Source organism: Microtus oregoni, unplaced genomic scaffold (assembly GCF_018167655.1).
Source record: "Microtus oregoni isolate MIOR12 unplaced genomic scaffold, Mior012 000148F_ref0000004, whole genome shotgun sequence".
Taxonomy (NCBI): domain Eukaryota; kingdom Metazoa; phylum Chordata; class Mammalia; order Rodentia; family Cricetidae; genus Microtus; species Microtus oregoni.
This window is the reverse complement of record NW_024544798.1, coordinates 412,095-430,274: the sequence shown is the minus strand read 5'-3', so window position 1 is coordinate 430,274 and position 18,180 is coordinate 412,095. Positions and strand designations below refer to the sequence as shown.

The 18,180-nt window shown below is 50.1% G+C and overlaps 1 protein-coding gene across 3 annotated transcripts in view; it reads right to left on the bottom strand.

Moving 5' to 3' along the window:
- Positions 1-4,167: 4,167 nt before the first annotated feature.
- The window catches only part of LOC121444921 (solute carrier family 25 member 48-like), a 33,634-nt gene continuing 19,621 nt past the window's right edge, over positions 4,168-18,180 (bottom strand). Inside the window, exons 5-8 of one of the 3 annotated variants that reach the window (XM_041646866.1) lie at positions 17,064-17,321; positions 15,172-15,305; positions 6,125-6,254; positions 4,168-4,867 (exon numbers count right to left, since the gene is read on the bottom strand). In XM_041646866.1, coding sequence (XP_041502800.1) covers positions 6,132-6,254; positions 15,172-15,305; positions 17,064-17,321 — 515 coding nt within the window. In that variant the 3' untranslated portion in view covers positions 4,168-4,867; positions 6,125-6,131. The other 2 variants (XM_041646867.1, XM_041646868.1) reach the window with 2 other exon arrangements.

Below are 18,180 nucleotides of genomic sequence, written 5' to 3'. Positions count from 1 at the left end.
GTTCAGGGAGCCCCCACCATGTGTCAGCCAGCAAACCCTAATGGACAAACCCCAGAAGCCTCAAACCACACTGCATGGCTGGTAGAGTGTGGGTGTAGCCATACCCCTCACCCTGACCCTCTACCTATCCCACCCAGTGCCTGCCTCTCTCTCCAGGGACCCAGTTTGTCCACTCCTATAGTCGCATGGAGCTCATGGAGCAGGTGCCATGTGCATACGGTCTGAATGGTGGTTCTCCAGATTGCAAGGGCACCACTGAGTCAGGAGTATCCATGCCTGGTGGATAGACTGGACCCAGAACATTCTATGGGTATCTTTGCAACACCCCTAGTCAGGTCAAGGGTCAGTTTATGCTACCTGCCTACCTGGGATGGAAAAGACTTCAGGCTTGTTTGAAGAACTGGCGGACACAGGATCAAGGACAGGGTGAGAGTCTTTGACAGACAGAATGGTCCTCTCCTCCCCCACCTACTGATACGGAGGTATGTGGGAACCCTGGGTTCAGTCCTCATGCGTGAAGCTTCCAGAACTAGGTTCCTGCCTCCACACAGGGCATTGAATAGGGAGCATGTCTGAGTATGTGTCATGCCTGCTGTCTGGCCTGTGGATCCCCCAAAGCCTTTCCCCACCCCTTCCAAATTTACCAAAGTGTGATACACAAGAAATGCTGAGGAGGTCCAGTAAGCCACACACTTGAAATAGTCATTAGTGTCGAGCACTTCACGTGGGGCATCGTCTCTGATTGGACTGGGAGGGAGAACTTTATTTAATCACCCAGGATTGGTGGGGAGTAGACACTAGTATTTCTTTTTTTATAAGCATGAACATGGAAGCTTTCTAGGTTGGAGATTCCCAAGTTCCTTCAGCTGGTGAAAACTTAGAGCAGAGAGTCACTTCCAGCTGGCTCTGTTTGTCAACCCATCGCTCTGCCTGCCCTGTTCTGTTCTCTCTAGGTAAGATTTCCACGCTTCGTCCTCTGACCACAGCCTGAAGGTCAAATGGGTCACCACAGCCCCAGTGTGCACCCACTTATGCAGAAAGCAAGGGTCAGGTGGGGTTCAGATTTCAAGCATTTTAGTCCTTTCAAAAGCTAATGCACGATTCATGGGCCACATTATGTAACACCCCTAGCAGGGCCTGGAGCAAAATTCTGTGATTAAATGCATCAATATTCTGCAGCGAAACCAGAGAACATTCACACAGAGCGGTCAAGGTTTACAGCCAAATGAGTCACAACAACCCTGAGTTGGCTGAGCTGTTTGGGTTTCAGGGCGGCGATAAGGGTTTGGGGACCTGCATGAACAAAACAGCTTTGCTTCAGCTTGGGGCTCACTTCCATCCTGCCTGGCTCTGGGTCGTCTCCAGGAGGAACAGAGGAGGTTTCTGCAGCTCCCTGGCTGGCTGCTGGTTACATGGCAACCCCTGGTGGCTTCCCCTGCACCTGGGCTTTCTGAGTCACACTACTTTCTGTTTTGCAGTCAGCCCTCACCTCAGCAGGAGCGCAGGCAAGGGAGGATGCCAGGGGTTGGGGACGGTCTCAGCCCGACAATGACACAAGCTACTGCTAGAGGAGAGGAACTGAGCAATACTAACTGAAACCTGTCGCCACATCAAAACCATCTGCCAGCTGGGTGCTTTCCCTTGGCTTGTCTGTGAAGTTGTGTAAGATAAGGACTCATTCCTGCAGGCAGACTCTGAGGAGGGCTCACCTGGAGTGAGAGAGGCAGTCCCAGGACAGCTGGGCTCTATCAAGGAGCACCTCAGAGAAAGGAGAAGAAACAGATTTTTCTGGGCATCAGGCAGCACTAAATGCGGTCTGTGGAAGAGGGAGTTGGAGCCTCCCACTGACCCCATGAAGAATTCACTAATGGCTGTGTATGATTATTCTCACTGTACGGATGGGAGAGTTGAGGCTCAGAGGCACACTGTTCCAGTGGATGAGACTGCTGCCCTGCACAGGTGGCCAAGTCGCCAGCAGATTTGTCCTAGGAACCCAGAGAATAAAACAGAGACCACCTAGAGAATCCTCCCTGCATCCCAACCCCAGAGCTCCAAGTCTCCCCCAGGAAAGAAGGAGACCGTCTTGAATTGAACATTTCACTCAGAACTCGTAAATTTTCCCCAGAAGTGACAAAAAAACCCGTTTTCCCCAGCTATAGGGTAGAATGGAGACTGGGGGGAGGGGGACAAGTTCTACCCACATCCTGCATGCCTGTGGATGTGAACCCGGATCCCGCACACCTGAGGATGTGAACCTGCATCCCGCACACCTGAGGACGTGGTTTGACAACTCAACAGTCAGAATAAGCATGCAGGTGCCAGCTCGGCATCATCAAAATGCTGTGGAGTGTGACGTACTGAGGCAGGCGTATAGGATGATGGTTCTTAGAACTTGGGGAACCAAACCTAGTTTGGCCCCACTCCATGGCTCAGGGGAACTGAGCCAAGTGGGCTCTCTATGCTCAGCCAGAGGCCAGAAGCCTTACTTCTCTGGATGTCTGGCTCCCTGGATTCCTCTGCTGGGTCACATGCTTCTGGAATCTTCTTTGACATGAGCTTAGCAGAGAGGATTATTGGAGCAATTCTTAGGATACATTCACTTGAAGGCACAAAGGAGCAGTTATGACTCTCAGGGTTTTACACAGTTCAGGCTCAGGAAACACAGATGCAGCCACTCTTTTTCAACCTCCCAACAAAAGCTAAACAGCCTAGATTCGGAGAGAAAGTCAGACAGAAACACACACACACACAGCACAGTCTTCTAACCTGTACACAGGACACTACAGTTCCCAAAACAACTTCTGTCCTTAGTTCTTACTGACGATTCGGACAGCGAGTGAAAGAAAATTGTGTGGGCATTTGCAGATGAGGAAAACTGAGGCCCAGACAGAATCTGTTGAGATTATTCAGATAGCCACTGACGTTGGAATCCAGGGAAAAGACACCATCCAGTGGCATGGAGAACGGAGAGGCAGGAAGACCTAGGTCACCATCTAGCAGATGCCTCTAGGGGTTTAGTTGACCTCTGCTGCCACCAAGTGGCAATTCTGTGGTATATCAGCCAAAGAGGCCTTTGATAACCGGTGTTTCTTGTTGAGCGTCTATCCTCAAGGTGACCCACAAGACCAAAATTATCTTCATATGATCCTAAGATACCTTCCTTTCCACTCTGGTTTTCTCATGTGTATATGGGGTCTTTCAAAGGCTACACAGCAGGTGACATCACAAACAAGCAGAAGGGTCTCCAGCTGCTCCCAATTCATTCACTACAGAGGAGTCAACAGCCCAGTCAGGAACACACGGTGGGAGACCCTACAGGCTACCTCATCCAGTCTGACTGCGGAGCCAAGGCAGGCACTAGGGCATACCTACTCGACATGCCCTAGGATGTAATGAAAGAAGTATCCTGGGTTCACATCAGCATCATCTAACATGCCAGGAGCATCTCCTCCCTGGCATCCTCAGTACCTGCTCATGATGCTGAGGAGGGGAGGGATCCAGCCTGTTTCTGCAAGGGTCTAATAAATTAGCATGAAGGTACTGCTGGGGCTCCTCCATACTCAACCCTGGAGACAGTTCCTACACAAGGCAGGTGTACAACAAACGTGTAATGACTAAGTGACCAGAGGCCCCATAGCCTTGGGCTCAAGGCTGTCTAGAGGACTTTGCAGCCCCAGAAGTTGTGGAGGATGGAGATGGAGGAGAGCACCGTAAGGGTGTGAGGGGAGCACTAATGAGCTACACTGGGAAGAATGACCAGTCGGCCTCTGGGGGGCAGCAGTGGCCTGGTGCTGGCTCTGTCGGGTCAGAGCTTTCAGGAACTTAATTCAGATCACACAGAGGTGGGAGGGGACGGCGCATAAGAGAAACCAAGGAAGATCCTTAGATTTTTTATATGACTGTGAAAACAAGGTCCCTTGCTGGGCTTTAAGATCACCGTACATGGCATTTCTTCTTGGCTGATGCCCAGGTGACAGTGTTGGACAATTCTGAGGTCACACTCAGCAGTGCCCTGAGATGTAGTGGAGTAGGCGTGACTGCTACGGGGACGGCATTGAAAGTGATGTCATGAACACATGCCATATAACAGCAATGCTCTCTCCTGTACGGTTCCAATAGGAGAGGAAACAGGAGCACAAAATCACACGGGAAGGCAGGGTGTAGACGCCATGTGCATTTTATTTGGTTTCCATATAAAAGTCAGGTCCAGAGGGCACCCACCTCCTGCAAGCCTGGGCTGCCATCTGCCATCCATGACACCAAGACACACTACCGCTCAGGCTTGAGAACCTTTGGATTTCCCAGCCCTACGTGATTCTTTCCAGCCACTGTGCCCCCTGCACACCTCAAAGACCCAGGAGAAAATGATACCACCCACTTAGTTCCGCTACAAGACTGTATGGAGCTGGTTTCTCTCTGGGCTGGCAACATTTCCACAGACCTAACCTGAGCAGAGAGGCGAGGGTGACCAAGGTAGAAGCCAGGTAGAGGCATGTGACACAGAAATAACCCAAAGGGCATTCAGTGCTTTTATTTGGAATCATGGAGCCACATCTTGGCGGAGTTTTCAACATCCAGGGGCACAGATGCTTTGCCCCAGATTTTCACAGGTTCTAATTCCGAGCGGAAAGAAAGATGGTGATTGTTTGGTCCATGGTCTGCTGCTTCCTACCAGCACTCTGGGCCGGAGAGAGAAACGGAGAGCCTGTAATCCTGAAGGAAGTGACTCTGAGCTCAGTAGGATGGCTGTGGCTCACCTGGCACAGAACTGGGATGGCTGGGTCTTCTTTCATTCCAATAACTCACTGATGCTGGTTCTACAGGTATTGTCAGCACCAACCTGCAGTAGGATGAAGCCTGGTCTGCCCTGGGAAGAAGAAGGGATGTAAAGGATCCTCTTTTGAGTTGTGGCCAGCAGGATCTAGGCTCAGACAACCCACATGGAGAGATGGGGGTAGTAATCACCGAAACACTGCAGCCAGTTTCAGGGTTCACTGTGGTCAGCCTGACTGATGGCTCTCTCTGCGTCCATCTAGGACACGGCATGCTGTCTGTGCTTCCCAGCAGTCCCTGCGGCATGGGTTGGAGGGCAGTAGTTGGGCTTCTAGGCTTCCCTGATGATGGCCATCTTCCTTGGGAGATTTGTCAAGTGAGTTTGCAAGAAGGGGCCTAGTGAAATGGCTTCCTGGTTGATGAGAAAGTCCAACAATTGACCCCTTCCTATCGTCTGAGCTTGCAAGTGAGGAGCAGCAACAGGAGAGAGGGACAGTGGAGGTCAGCCATTCTTCATCCGTGGACAGGACTGAGATACCATCAGGAAAGGGGTGGAGGGAAGGGAGCTGCTGTGCAGAGGACCCCCACTGGGAAGGATGGAGGGGGCCAGCAGGCAGTAGGCAGGCCACATCTCAACTAAGAAATCGAGCTGTTTGTCTGGAGGAGACCAGCAATTAGGACTGGAGGACAAAGAGCTGATGACATCAAGATCAAGGGGGAGTTGACTCGAGGCACAGTAGGATTACAGACCCCAGGAGAGAGGAGGTAGAGTGTTCAGGTTGGGGGGGGGTCGGTGCTGGAGGAGGAGGCGGCACCAAAGACCGACTCTCGGGTGACGTGAAGTAGAGAGCCCCTGGGAGCACTTGAGCAAGATGCACAGCGCTATGCTACACTGATCCTTCCGCAGTGAGACAGGAAAGAGGAGGACTCTGACTGCAGGAGGCAAGGAGTGGCCTGCCCTCTGGAGCTTTGCGAAAGAGCATGTTAGCAGGAAGTGGGGAGCTGGCCCACAGTAGGCACGGGGTGGCCACAGTGTCCTCAGACCAGGGATCACTATGTTTTAAGAAAGAAGCTAAACGCGCTTCTCTCCAGGGACTGTGGGAGCTGTGAGTGGAAGAGAGAGCAGGCGAACTGGCTGTGGATGTTGAGCTGGGCCCAGTTCGGTCACCAGAGACCCAGCGTGCCACTGTCAACCATGGCTGCTTCAGAATGGCAAGGTGACGGGAGAAGGCAGACCCCTCTACTCCTGGACTTTCCACAGGGGACAGAGGGTATTTCAGAAGCTCAAGACAGTTTCGTGAGGGGGAATGGAGTCCCAGCTTCGCCCTTAGCTGGGAGAAACCACACTCACCTGACATTCAGGGGCTTGTCACAGTGTGGTCTCCTCGGAGTGCCTTCAGGGAGAACTCATACCCAAGGAACAGGGCCGCGCTCGTGGGGAAGCCGCGTACGGCGTTCACAGGGAGGCCCCTGAAAAACACCTTTGGGCAGGAGTTAGTCATTCCAGGGCCAAACCCGTCACCTGTGTTTTGCCTGCTGTTTCTGGGCAAGGCTACGACATGGCTCTCAGGTGCCCCTTGCTCCCCACATCTTTGTGCTTGGTGCCAAGTGGGGAGCCCAGAACCTCCTAGATGAGATGAGTGCCCTCTAGAGCGATGGCAATATTAGCGGGCAATGACGGGAACAGAAAGGGGTCTAGGGAGCCCTGGGTTAGGGAGCTGCCCCTTAAGGTGTTCTGTGGAAATTGCATACAATCAAAAGGTAAACCCTTCCCCAAGCATGACCTGAGAGCTGTCGGGCATATGAACTGTCTCTCACACAGAATCATCTCACAGTTTAAAACAGAGTGAGACGTTTTCAGAAAGAGGCAGCCAGCCTGTGCATGTGTCTAGTCTCAGGGGACAGTGGCAGCCACAGGATACAACGGGGCCTAGCAGAGGAGCAGATGGAACAAATGCTCGAGTCGCTCAGATAGCCCCACATGGGCTCTGGGTAATATCAGCACTCCTCTTTAATGCCTAACCGTATTGGAATTCCTCAGGCTCACCTGGAGTGACTGAGTAATAGCCAGGAACTGAATCCAGCTCCAAGGGGAAAATTCCATGCTGGGTTCCCAGACTCCCTGTAACCTTGACTTGACTCTGCTCCAAGGCATCGCCAGGAGGGCCCAGCCTGGAACGCAGCCTTCTGCCCCATCAAACAAGGTTGAGAACTTTCGGGCCAAGACCCTCCTTGTAAATCCTCCATAGCTCCCTACTACCTGGGATATATCTACACTCCTCACCAGCCTGTGATGAGCCTCCAGCCAAGTCTTGTGTTCTGACTGCCCTGGGCCATCTCTGTCTCCCTGGGCCATCTCTGGTCCCCTCCACTTTGAATGCTCTCCAGATGTGCTTGCAGGCCACCCCAGAATGGACAAGAGTACCTTCCTAATCACCCCCCAAGCCCTCATTGTTCCCCATGGGCCATGACTTATTAGTACCCGAGAGGACAAGAAGCAGAGTCTGAGGGTGTAGTTCCCCCACCCCACCCCCACTCCCGACCCCTGTCTCAGCACTCATAGTTACTTAGACCTGAGCAGTCCTTCTATAACTGTTTGTCTAATGAGTCCATGAAGGACGAGTGAGTCAAGGAACAAGAGAGTAGCCTGTGCCGAGGGAGCTCTGGTGGTGGCAGCTTTTGGGGTTCAAACAGAGTTAGGACTACAGAACCCTAAAGGGCGAGACCACCAGGCAATTGACCAGTCCGCCAGGAAGCCTGACTACCACAAATGTGCCTGTCCAGCCCTGAGCCAGCCTCGTTGCACCACCAGGAACCCAAGGCTCAACTCCAGCCTCCTCATTTGAGGATTTTAAAACTCCTTTCAGAAACCACAGCCCATGGTGCTCAGGAACCACAGCCCACGGTGCCCAAGACAACCCTCAGAGTGGGCAGAGACAAGGACCAAAGCACCGGGGACCAGCACTGCTTTGGTGGTGGATTCCTGAACCATGAGCTTCTGAGTGTGACCTCTCCCAGCAACCCTTGAGTTACGAAGACCAGATCAACGTTTATCCAGGGCCACGAGCCCTTTCTGAGTTCTTACTATAACCGAGTTCCCTTCCATGGGAACATAGGGGTGGGCATGCAGACCGAGTATGCAGGAAGTTATTCTCCAGCGAGCAGAGCCCACGTCATGGGGACTGCAGTTGCTATTGGTCTTAGATGAAGGCACTCTTCCTACTTGTGGTTACAAAGTTCAAGACAACCCATGGGGTATTGTTTGTGCAATACTGTTCTACCAATATGAAATATCCACACACGTGAGCACACACAGACATCCACTCGCTCTCGTGTTTGCAAGCGTGCTGTGCATTTGGGGGGTTATATCACAAGAGACCCATATTGGTAGCTGTTTCGGAAAGAATGGGGTGACAGGCAGGACACTAGGCATGGGTCCTGGTGTCTGGAAGCGTCCTGCTCTCACAGATCACCGACCTTTTCATCAGCTAGTACACGGTTACCCCTGGTCACAGGGCTGGTGGAGTGGTTCAGCCCCTGAGCACTGTGCTGAAGCCCAATTCTCGGCACCACAAAAAGCAAATAAAACCCATCTCTGAATAAGCACTGCAGACAGACACTGCTGAAGCCGAGAAAGCAACTGCCCAGTCTTGCTGTTCTCAAGTCTTTGTTTCTATGGAGCATAGCAATGGGGTAGGGGAAGTGATATCAGCAATTTGTTTGCCTCTACAGATTTCTCTTTAATTATCTCAAAATCTCAAAATAAATCTCAAATAAAAAGATAGCCTCCTAAATGAATCTCTTTGGGCCCTGCAACTGCTGGTGAAAACACAAGATATTTGTCTTCTGAAAAACAAACAAAACAAAAACCAAAGCTGGGCAAGGTGGCGCACACCTTTAATCCCAGCACTTGAGAGGCAGAGGCAGGTGGATCCCTGTGAGTTCAAGGCCAGCCTGGTCTACAAAGCAAGTTCCAGGACAGCCAAGGCTGTTACACAGAGAAACCCTGCCTCTAAAAACAAACAAACAAACAAACAAAAATTAAGTTTGTGCCTGAGTGGTACCCCTCTGTCAGTGGCTTCTGTTAAATAAAACAAGAATTAAAAAAATGATGACAACAAAGCTCCGGATGTATCCATCCCTAAAGACAGAAGAGTTCTTCTAAACCGCATCCTGGACAGATGCCAATGCCCGGCCTTCCCACATGTGTGCTGGGTGCCAGCAGTGTTTTAATTGGTGGGAAGTGCCTGGGGGGGGGGTGCAGCATTCCAGCTGTGGTCTGCTCAGGGTCCAGGCTGCCCCCTCCTCTTGACTCTGGTATTTCATTGCATGCATCCTGGTCCACTGCCAGATCTGTCCGAGTAGGGTTTCCCTCTTTACTTACTGCTCTGTTCCTGACTCCTAAAATTGCACCTGACCTAGCCCAGTCTTCTATAATTAGGCAAATTAACAGTGGACTCGTGAAAAGGAAACCCTCAGGCATTTTCTCCAGGACAGTTTGCCAAATTTGATTGGCAACTAACTCTTTACAGCTAAGAGCTGGATGTAATGTTGATTCTGACAGCCCTGCCTTTAATGTTTGTCTCCCTCTAGACGGTGGGGTGTCCCCCCGATCCTGCATCCTTTTATACAGCACGCTAACTCACCTCTGGCTCAGGCAAAGTTCTGGATCTTTCCTTGATCAAAGGAGGAGACAGAACAGGCAACTTCTCTAAGAGAGAGGAGGCAATAGAGAAAGCTCTAAGGCCCATGGTGCTGTGTGAGAAGCACCTGTATATGCAGTAGCCACTGGGAAAAGGTGTGCCAGGCATGGACGGATGGGCGGAACCAACTGGCAGGGTTTGGGGGAGAAGCAATACATGGGCACAGACACAGGCCCTGTGGGAGCATGCATTAATCAAACTACCTCAGGAAAAACAGCGTTCGGGAGCTTCAGGGTGAGGTTTGGGCTAGCAGCTGCCTCTGTGTCCTCATGAAGGAGAAAGAATAGGCAAAAAAAAAAAAAAGATTCCAAGCAGAAAAGAGGAAGAACGTTGAAAATTCACAAATGGGGTGAAAGGTTACCTGGAAACAGTGGCGAAAAAGACAGAACAAGAACCAGAAAAGGAACTTTAGTCTTGCAGCTCCACGACAGGGGCAGTGAAGCAGTAGGTACATTGGAAAGGTGAGTGAGGTGAGGGGCAGGCCGACCTCCTGGGAGCATGCCTCTGCGTACACAAGCCTCAAACCCAGCTGCAGGTTTGGGCAAGGCAGTGGTTCCGCTGGTCAGCTGTGGAGAGAAATTCTATTATCTTAAGAAGACTACTGTTTAAAAACTGAACCAGCAAGGTTAGAGAGCCAAGCTGAGCTAGCTCAGTGGGTAAGAGCATTTGCTGCTCTTCCAGAAGACCAGAGTTCAATTCCCAGCACCCTCATCAAGGGGTTCCCAACTCCCTGTAACTCCAGCTCCGGGGTATCAGATAACCCCCTCCTAGACTCCAGGGGCACCAGCCCTCAAATGTGCCCCCAGCCCCGCCTGTACACACAGTGAAAACAGAAACTGACCTAGCCCTGGGGCCTACAATAAAGGGACATTCACAGGGCAGGGAGCCTCAGTTGGTTCTGCCAGGTCTCGGTGCTGTGCTTACTTCCTATGCTGCCGACATACAGAGGAGTTCCCCTTGCTAGACTATAGCTACCCCATGGTACAGTCTAGAGAGTTTCAGAGGAGTGAGACGATCTGCCTAGTCCACAGACTGCAAAGTAAAATACAGCCAGCAGATAAAGATGGTGCACAAAAAACTGGTTAATTAATTTAATAAATAAGTAAATAATAGCAAAATGAAGACAGCACTGGTGGACAAGGGGCACTTGTCCAACACAAAGTAAGCAACAATACAAGCCACAGGCCAGACAAGAGAACACAAGTTCAGATGGCCCTCACTTCCATGCACAAAACTGTAATTCAGCACTGCAGAAGACACATGCAGGATCACTGCACACAGCACTGCAGAAGACACATGCAGGAATACTGCACACAGCACTGCAGAAGACACATGCAGGACCACTGCACACAGCACTGCAGAAGACACATTCAGGGCCACTGCACATAGCACTGCAGAAGACACATTCAGGGCCACTGCACACAGCACTGCAGAAGACACATGCAGGACCACTGCACACAGCACTGCAGAAGACACATGCAGGAATACTGCACACAGCACTGCAGAAGACACATGCAGGAATACTGCACACAGCACTGCAGAAGACACATGCAGGACCACTGCACACAGCACTGCAGAAGACACATTCAGGGCCACTGCACATAGCACTGCAGAAGACACATTCAGGGCCACTGCACACAGCACTGCAGAAGACACATGCAGGACCACTGCACACAGCACTGCAGAAGACACATTCAGGGCCACTGCACATAGCACTGCAGAAGACACATTCAGGGCCACTGCACACAGCACTGCAGAAGACACATGCAGGACCACTGCACACAGCACTGCAGAAGACACATGCAGGAATACTGCACACAGCACTGCAGAAGACACATGCAGGAATACTGCACACAGCACTGCAGAAGACACATGCAAGACCACTGCACACAGCACTGCAGAAGACACATTCAGGGCCACTGCACACAGCACTGCAGAAGACACATTCAGGGCCACTGCACACAGCACTGCAGAAGACACATGCAGGAATACTGCACACAGCACTGCAGAAGACACATGCAGGAATACTGCACACAGCACTGCAGAAGACACATGCAGGACCACTGCACACAGCACTGCAGAAGACACATTCAGGGCCACTGCACACAGCACTGCAGAAGACATGCAGAACCATTGCACACAGCACTGCAGAAGACACATGCAGAACCACTGCACACAGCACTGCAGAAGACACATGCAGGAATACTGCACACAGCACTGCAGAAGACACATGCAGGACTACTGCACACAGCACTGCAGAAGACACATGCAGGACTACTGCACACAGCACTGCAGAAGACACATGCAGGACTACCGCACACAGCACTGCAGAAGACACACGCAGGACTACCACACACAGCACTGCAGAAGACACATGCAGGACTACCGCACACAGCACTGCAGAAGACACATGCAGAACCACTGCACACAGCACTGCAGAAGACACATGCAGGACTACCACACACAGCACTGCAGAAGACACACAGGACTACCACACACAGCACTGCAAAAGACACATGCAGGACTACCGCACACAGCACTGCAGAAGACATGCAGAACCACTGCACACAGCACTGCAGAAGACACATGCAGGACTACTGCACACAGCACTGCAGAAGACACACACTGGACTACCGCACACACCACTGCAGAAGACATGCAGGACCACTGCACACAGCACTGCAGAAGACACACACTGGACTACCGCACACACCACTGCAGAAGACATGCAGGACCACTGCACACAGCACTGCAGAAGACACACAGGACTCCTCACACACAGCACTGCAGAAGACACATGCAGGACTACCGCACACAGCACTGCAGAAGACATGCAGAACCACTGCACACAGCACTGCAGAAGACACATGCATGACTATTGCACACAGCACTGCAGAAGACACACAGGACTCCTCACACACAGAGCTGCAGAAGACACACGCAGGAATAGTGCACACAGAGGAGGATAAAAGTCTCAATACTGACAGCAGTGGGACGAATAAATGACACAGAAGAAAAAGATGAATAAAGGAAAGCTAGGAAAAAATCCATTGTGTCCAACACAGTAAACTAGCAAACCTCCATAACTAATAGGGGAGACAGACAACACAGACAATAGCTCCAACCAATCAGAAAAATAAAAATAAAAATGACAGGAATTAGTAAACTTTTCTCAATATTATCCTTAAATGTAAGTGCCATTATCTCAGGAATAGACAGATTCAGACTGGCTGACTGGATTAAAAGATTAGCCCAGCTGTCTGTTGCCTGCAAGAAACACAAGCTACTGGTACATACACCCAGGATTTAAAGGGGAAGACAACCTATCAAGAGAATGGAAGATGAGAACAACCTGGCATAGCTATACTGATATCTCATCAAGTAGACATCAAACCGAAATTAGAAGAGATAAGAAGGCCACTACATATGAAGAAGGGGAACAGCTCATCAAGAAGAGACAGCAATTGTAAATATATATGCACCAAATGGTAGACATCTGATTTCTAAAATAGACATTAAAGGGCATAAGAGGTCTGCTATAATATCTGGGTGACTTAACCATCCCATTCTCATCTAAAGATGGACCCTCAACCTGAAAGTAAACAAACAAAAACGGTTCGATCTTAAATTACACGAGGGATTAAATGGACTTAACAAATACCAATGAAATATCCCACCCAACAGATACAGAATAGATATTCTTCTGAACAGCCCAAGGAACCTGCTCTAAAATAGGCCACATTCTAGGACACAAATTAAACCTTGGCACATACAAAAACATAAAAATAATTTCTTGTTTCTTATCAAATCTTAGTGGAATAAAGCTAAAACTCAATAACAAGATAAATTGTAGATACTGTGAAAACACATGGAGGTCAAACAATGCACTTATGGATAATTCTTAAAGGTCCCTCGAAGACATAAGGGAGAAAATTGAAGAATTCCTAGAGCTGGATGAAAATGAAGACATCTACAGCTATGAATACTTCAAACACAGCCCAGAGAGATTGTCAGGAAATAGCCCAATGGCGCGTTTCAAAGTCTTAGAAAAACAAGAAGCAGCCAAACCCCAAGCAGTGGGTGGGTTAAAAATCATTAAGATCGGGGCAGAAATGAGTGAAATGGAAAATTTAAAAAACATGCGTAGAGTCAATCGAAGAGCTGGTTCTCTGAAAAAATAAGCAAGATTGACAATCCCTGGCCAAACTGAGAGAGAGAGAGAGAGAGAGAGAGAGGGAGAGAGAGAGAGAGAAAGAGAGAGAGAGAAAGAGAGAGAGAGACCTAGCATTAAAACTTAGAGATGAGAAGGCTGAGATTGCCACAGACTCTGGTGACAGTCAGGCATTCCCTGGGGAACACTTAGAACACCCATGCTCCAAACAACTGGGAAGTCTGGAAGAAATGGGTGAGGCCCTAGGCACATGTGGCCTACTAAATTAGTTCAAGAGTATATAAACAATTTAAAAGATGTAGAAAAATCAATATGATAAAGCTGTAATAAAGTCTCCATCAAAGGAAAGTCCAGACCTGGATGGATTCACTGCTGAATTAAATTATTTAAAAAAGAGCTGAAACTCATGCTCCAGAAACTTCCATAAAATAGAAAAGCCAGAAACACCACCAAACTCATTCTACAAAACCAGTACGAGCCGGGCGGTGGTGGCACACGCCTTTAATCCCAGCACTCGGGAGGCAGAGGCAGGCGGATCTCTGTGAGTTCGAGACCAGCCTGGTCTACAAGAGCTAGTTCCAGGACAGGAACCAAAAAAAAGCTACGGAGAAACCCTGTCTCAAAAATCAAAAAAAAAAAAAAAAACAAAAACAAAAAACAAACAAACAAAAAAACCAGTATGACCCTGATACCAGAAGTAGAAAAAGACAACAAAAGGGAAATTATAGACCAATCTTCTCAATGAGCATAGATACAAAAGTTCTCAATAAAACCTCACAAGCCTAATTAAAGAACACCCAGAAGCCCATACACCATGATGAGGGTGCTTCCATTCCAGGGACAGCTTGACTAAACATATGCAAATTAGTATAAATAGACAGAAATCACATGACCATCTACAGGATAGGCCTTTGACAACATTGAACATGTTTATGACAACAGCCTTGAAGAGGCTGAGACTGGAAGGAACACACGTCAGCACACCAAGGTCTGAATGACAACCCAAGTCATGCTAACTGCAGCAAACCAAAAACTTTCCTCTGAAATCTCAAAAGAGACGAGCGTATCCACTCTCTCATCTTCTGTCCAAGGTGGCGCTTGAAATCTTAGTTGGGAAGTATGACAATTCAAGGGAATTCAGGAATTCAAGGGAATTCAAGTAGAAAAGGAAGAATTCAAGTCACCCCTGTTTGCAGATAGCACAGTCTCATTTTTAAAAGTCTAAGGACTCCCAAACACTCAGACTTGATCCACAGTTTCAGTAAAGTAGCAGGGGACAGAACCAACTTATAAAATCTAATTTTCCATACACTAGTAACAAACTTGCTGAGAAAGAAGTCAGGAGGCAGAAAAAAAAAAGGTCCCATCCCCACTGCTTCATAAAACAGAAAATATCCAGGAATAAACTTCAGGACAGTCTGGCAGTCTCCAACACCTGCTCTCCCAGACCCCGACCTCACCCTCAGCACGTGTCCCAACCCTCTGCCAGGCTGTGACTGACCCAGGGGGCTGTGTGCAGCTCACCTTCAAGCCTTCCTGCCGGTAACTCTGGGAGATACAGTCCAGGACTCCACTGTATTTGTTTAAATAGACCCCGTCAGCCTGGAGCCGGCTTTTCACAACGTCCATTGGAGTTGCTGTCCCCCAGGAAATTGCCCCTGTAAAGTCCGAGAAAACAAGCTGTCTGTCTGGGGTCCCGAAGGCATGACTCCCTGAGGATGCTGTCCTTCAGAAACCCTGTAAGTGGCGGGGGATATGGGCTGGGAAGGGGACTTCTGGTCCTCTCCCTCTACCCACTCTTGGCCTAGCAGAAGCCTCCTGCACCCGCTCTGCAGATTGGGGCTGAAGCGCTGTATTTATGAGGTGGTTCTGAGGACCTGGTGAAGTGATGCCTGTGGGAGCCTGGAGGATGAGACCAGGCCCCAGGGAGGCTCCACACATGGTGACATTTATCAGTGGGACAGCAATGGCTTCACAGAACTCTGTAGTAAGCACTGAGCACTCTGGGTGAGACCTGTGGCCACAGCCTTGCAGCTACCCAGAGGCAGGGTTTAATTTGAATCTGGGAAACCAAACAAAGCCTGTCACACAACCTCTCACTGAGAAGGACCAGCCTGCAGGCATAGTCTTTTTCTGTATAAAAGCTTTCCTAAATCTGTGGCCATAGAACTGAGGGGTCACATATAAGGGTCATCCTCACGGGATCAGCCGAAAAGTTCCAGTTTAAGCATTAGTGTGCCTTTAAAAGATTAGGAAAACTGGGGTAGTTTTTTTGTTTGTTTGCTTCGTTTTGCTAACACAGAAATTGGCACATTATTGGCTGGCGAGAGACAACACCCAATGTCAAAGTCCACGGCAGCTGGCTTGCTAGGTTTGGTAACTAGTGCCCAGCAGCTCTCCAATGAGACATCCTGGACCCTCTGCCCATGCAGGCCTCCAGTGCCCAGCTTTCTGCCATGGCCTCTGGAAGCCTGTCTTGATGTTCATTATCTCCTGCCCATGCAGGCCTCCAGTGCCCAGCTTTCTGCCATGGCCTTTGGAAGCCTGTCTCCTGCCCTTGCCAGGGCTCCTAGCTGCTTCCCTCTGTGTGTCTGGGACACTCGTCCCTCAGTCACTGTGAGGTTGTCATGAAATGAGGTCAGCAGGCCCTTGGCACCAACTCTCACACAAATGAGATCAGATGGGAACTTGAGGTCTGTTCCTGGGAGCAGGTCCAGGGATGGACCTCAGGCACACAGGGGTATTGGCACACGCCATTGTTGTATGGTCAAGGCATGGGCTCTGTGTGTGATTGCTATGAGTTTAAAACACAGATATCTCTGAGGAGGAGGAGGACGAGGGAAGGAAGAGGAGGCGGGGAGGAGGGGGAGCAGAAGAGAAAGATGTCTGAGAGGTGGTGGAGAGTCAGATCAAAGCTGGCACGGTAAAGCACTCAACGCCGGCTGACTTTCCCTCTGAATGACCTGCGGCCGTGGTGCAGGGTAGGACAGTAACAAGTCCATGGTGACAAAACGAGCCAGCATGGCTACACTTGAATCTTCCTGCCTGCAGAGCCAGTCTGCACTGGCTTCATGGCTCCACAGGCCCCTTGCACCTAACAAAGTCTGACGCTCAGTGACAGTGAACCGCAAGAGTAGCTGTCACCAAGGCTCAGCAGTGCCTGCCACGGAGAACAAACTCAGAGTGAACCCAATCCTCAGAGCCCAGTGAACTCACCCAGGACTCACAGCCCTGGAAGGAAGGACACGAGAGGTCAAAGGGCTGTTACCCCTAGGGATACGGCACAGAGTATGTGAAATGAAGGGTCCTGAAGGTACCTCAGAGCTGGGAAGGTTGTGGGGGACTCCTCTGCACTTTACCACTACCGTGACAGGCCCAGGACCCAGGGATGGGACTCCCACTGCTGTTGTCCTTACCTGCAATGCCACCTGCCAGCCACACTGCATAGGGGCTGGGCCCTGTGCAGGACTCAGGCGTGATCCATTCACTCAGGAACACATAGGGAATAAAGTAAAGGCAATATCCGGGGACGTCTCTCAGCAGCATGGCACTGGATCCCCGGTACAGACCCGCCAGGCCCTCCGTCCGCACAATAGTTGCAATGCAGTGTATTGGTCCCTGGTACGCTGCCTGCTCCCCTAGGGCCACTGCCCTGGGCTTCAATCCATGGTTGGCTGAGAAGACAGGAAGGAGATGGTGGCAAGTGACCAGGCAGGTAAGAGACTGGCCAGCTCCTGACATCACAGCCAGTTCATCCCTTGACAGTATCCAATCACACAACTCATCTGTTTTTACTAAGGTATCTGTCACCTTTGGCAGCAGACACCAGAGTTTTGAGATGCCAACCAGGAGCCTTGGCAACACGTACACCAGATTGGAGACACTCCCAGCCAAGCTGCTGGGAATCCTGGAGCCTTCTGGTCAACCATCACTTTCCATGTCTGAGCAGCTGTGATTATAGAAGAAGCCTGCACTCATTTAAGATGGTCAAGTCAAGCTCACATTTGATGGGGAATTGATATTCATATTCTCTCTCTCTCCTTCCCTCCCTCCCTCCACCTGTCTCTCCCAACACCGTGTGTGTGTGTGTGTGTGTGTGTGTGTGTGTGTGTGTGTGATACACACATATATGAATGCCTGTACTCTGTGTGGTAAAATAAATGTGACTTGAAGCCAGGGCTGCCCTGGATGCAAATCCTCCTCCACCATTTACAAATGTCAGCATTTTCTGCCTTTGTTTTCTAATCCTTAAAAGACTGGCAGGCTGCTAATGTGGGATCCCCCTCTGTATGCTGTGGATATCACTGGTTGATAAGGGAACTGCTTTGGGTCTATAGCAGAGCTATAGGGGAGCAGAGCTAGGTGGGGAAAACTGGACTGAATGCTGGGAGAAAGAAGAGTCAAGTCAAGGGAGAAGCCCTGGAGCCTCTGCTAAGGACAGATATGCTGAAACTTTGCTGGTAGGCCACAACCTGGTGGTGATGCACAGATTAATGGAGATGGGTTAAATTAATATGTAAGAGTTAGCCAAAA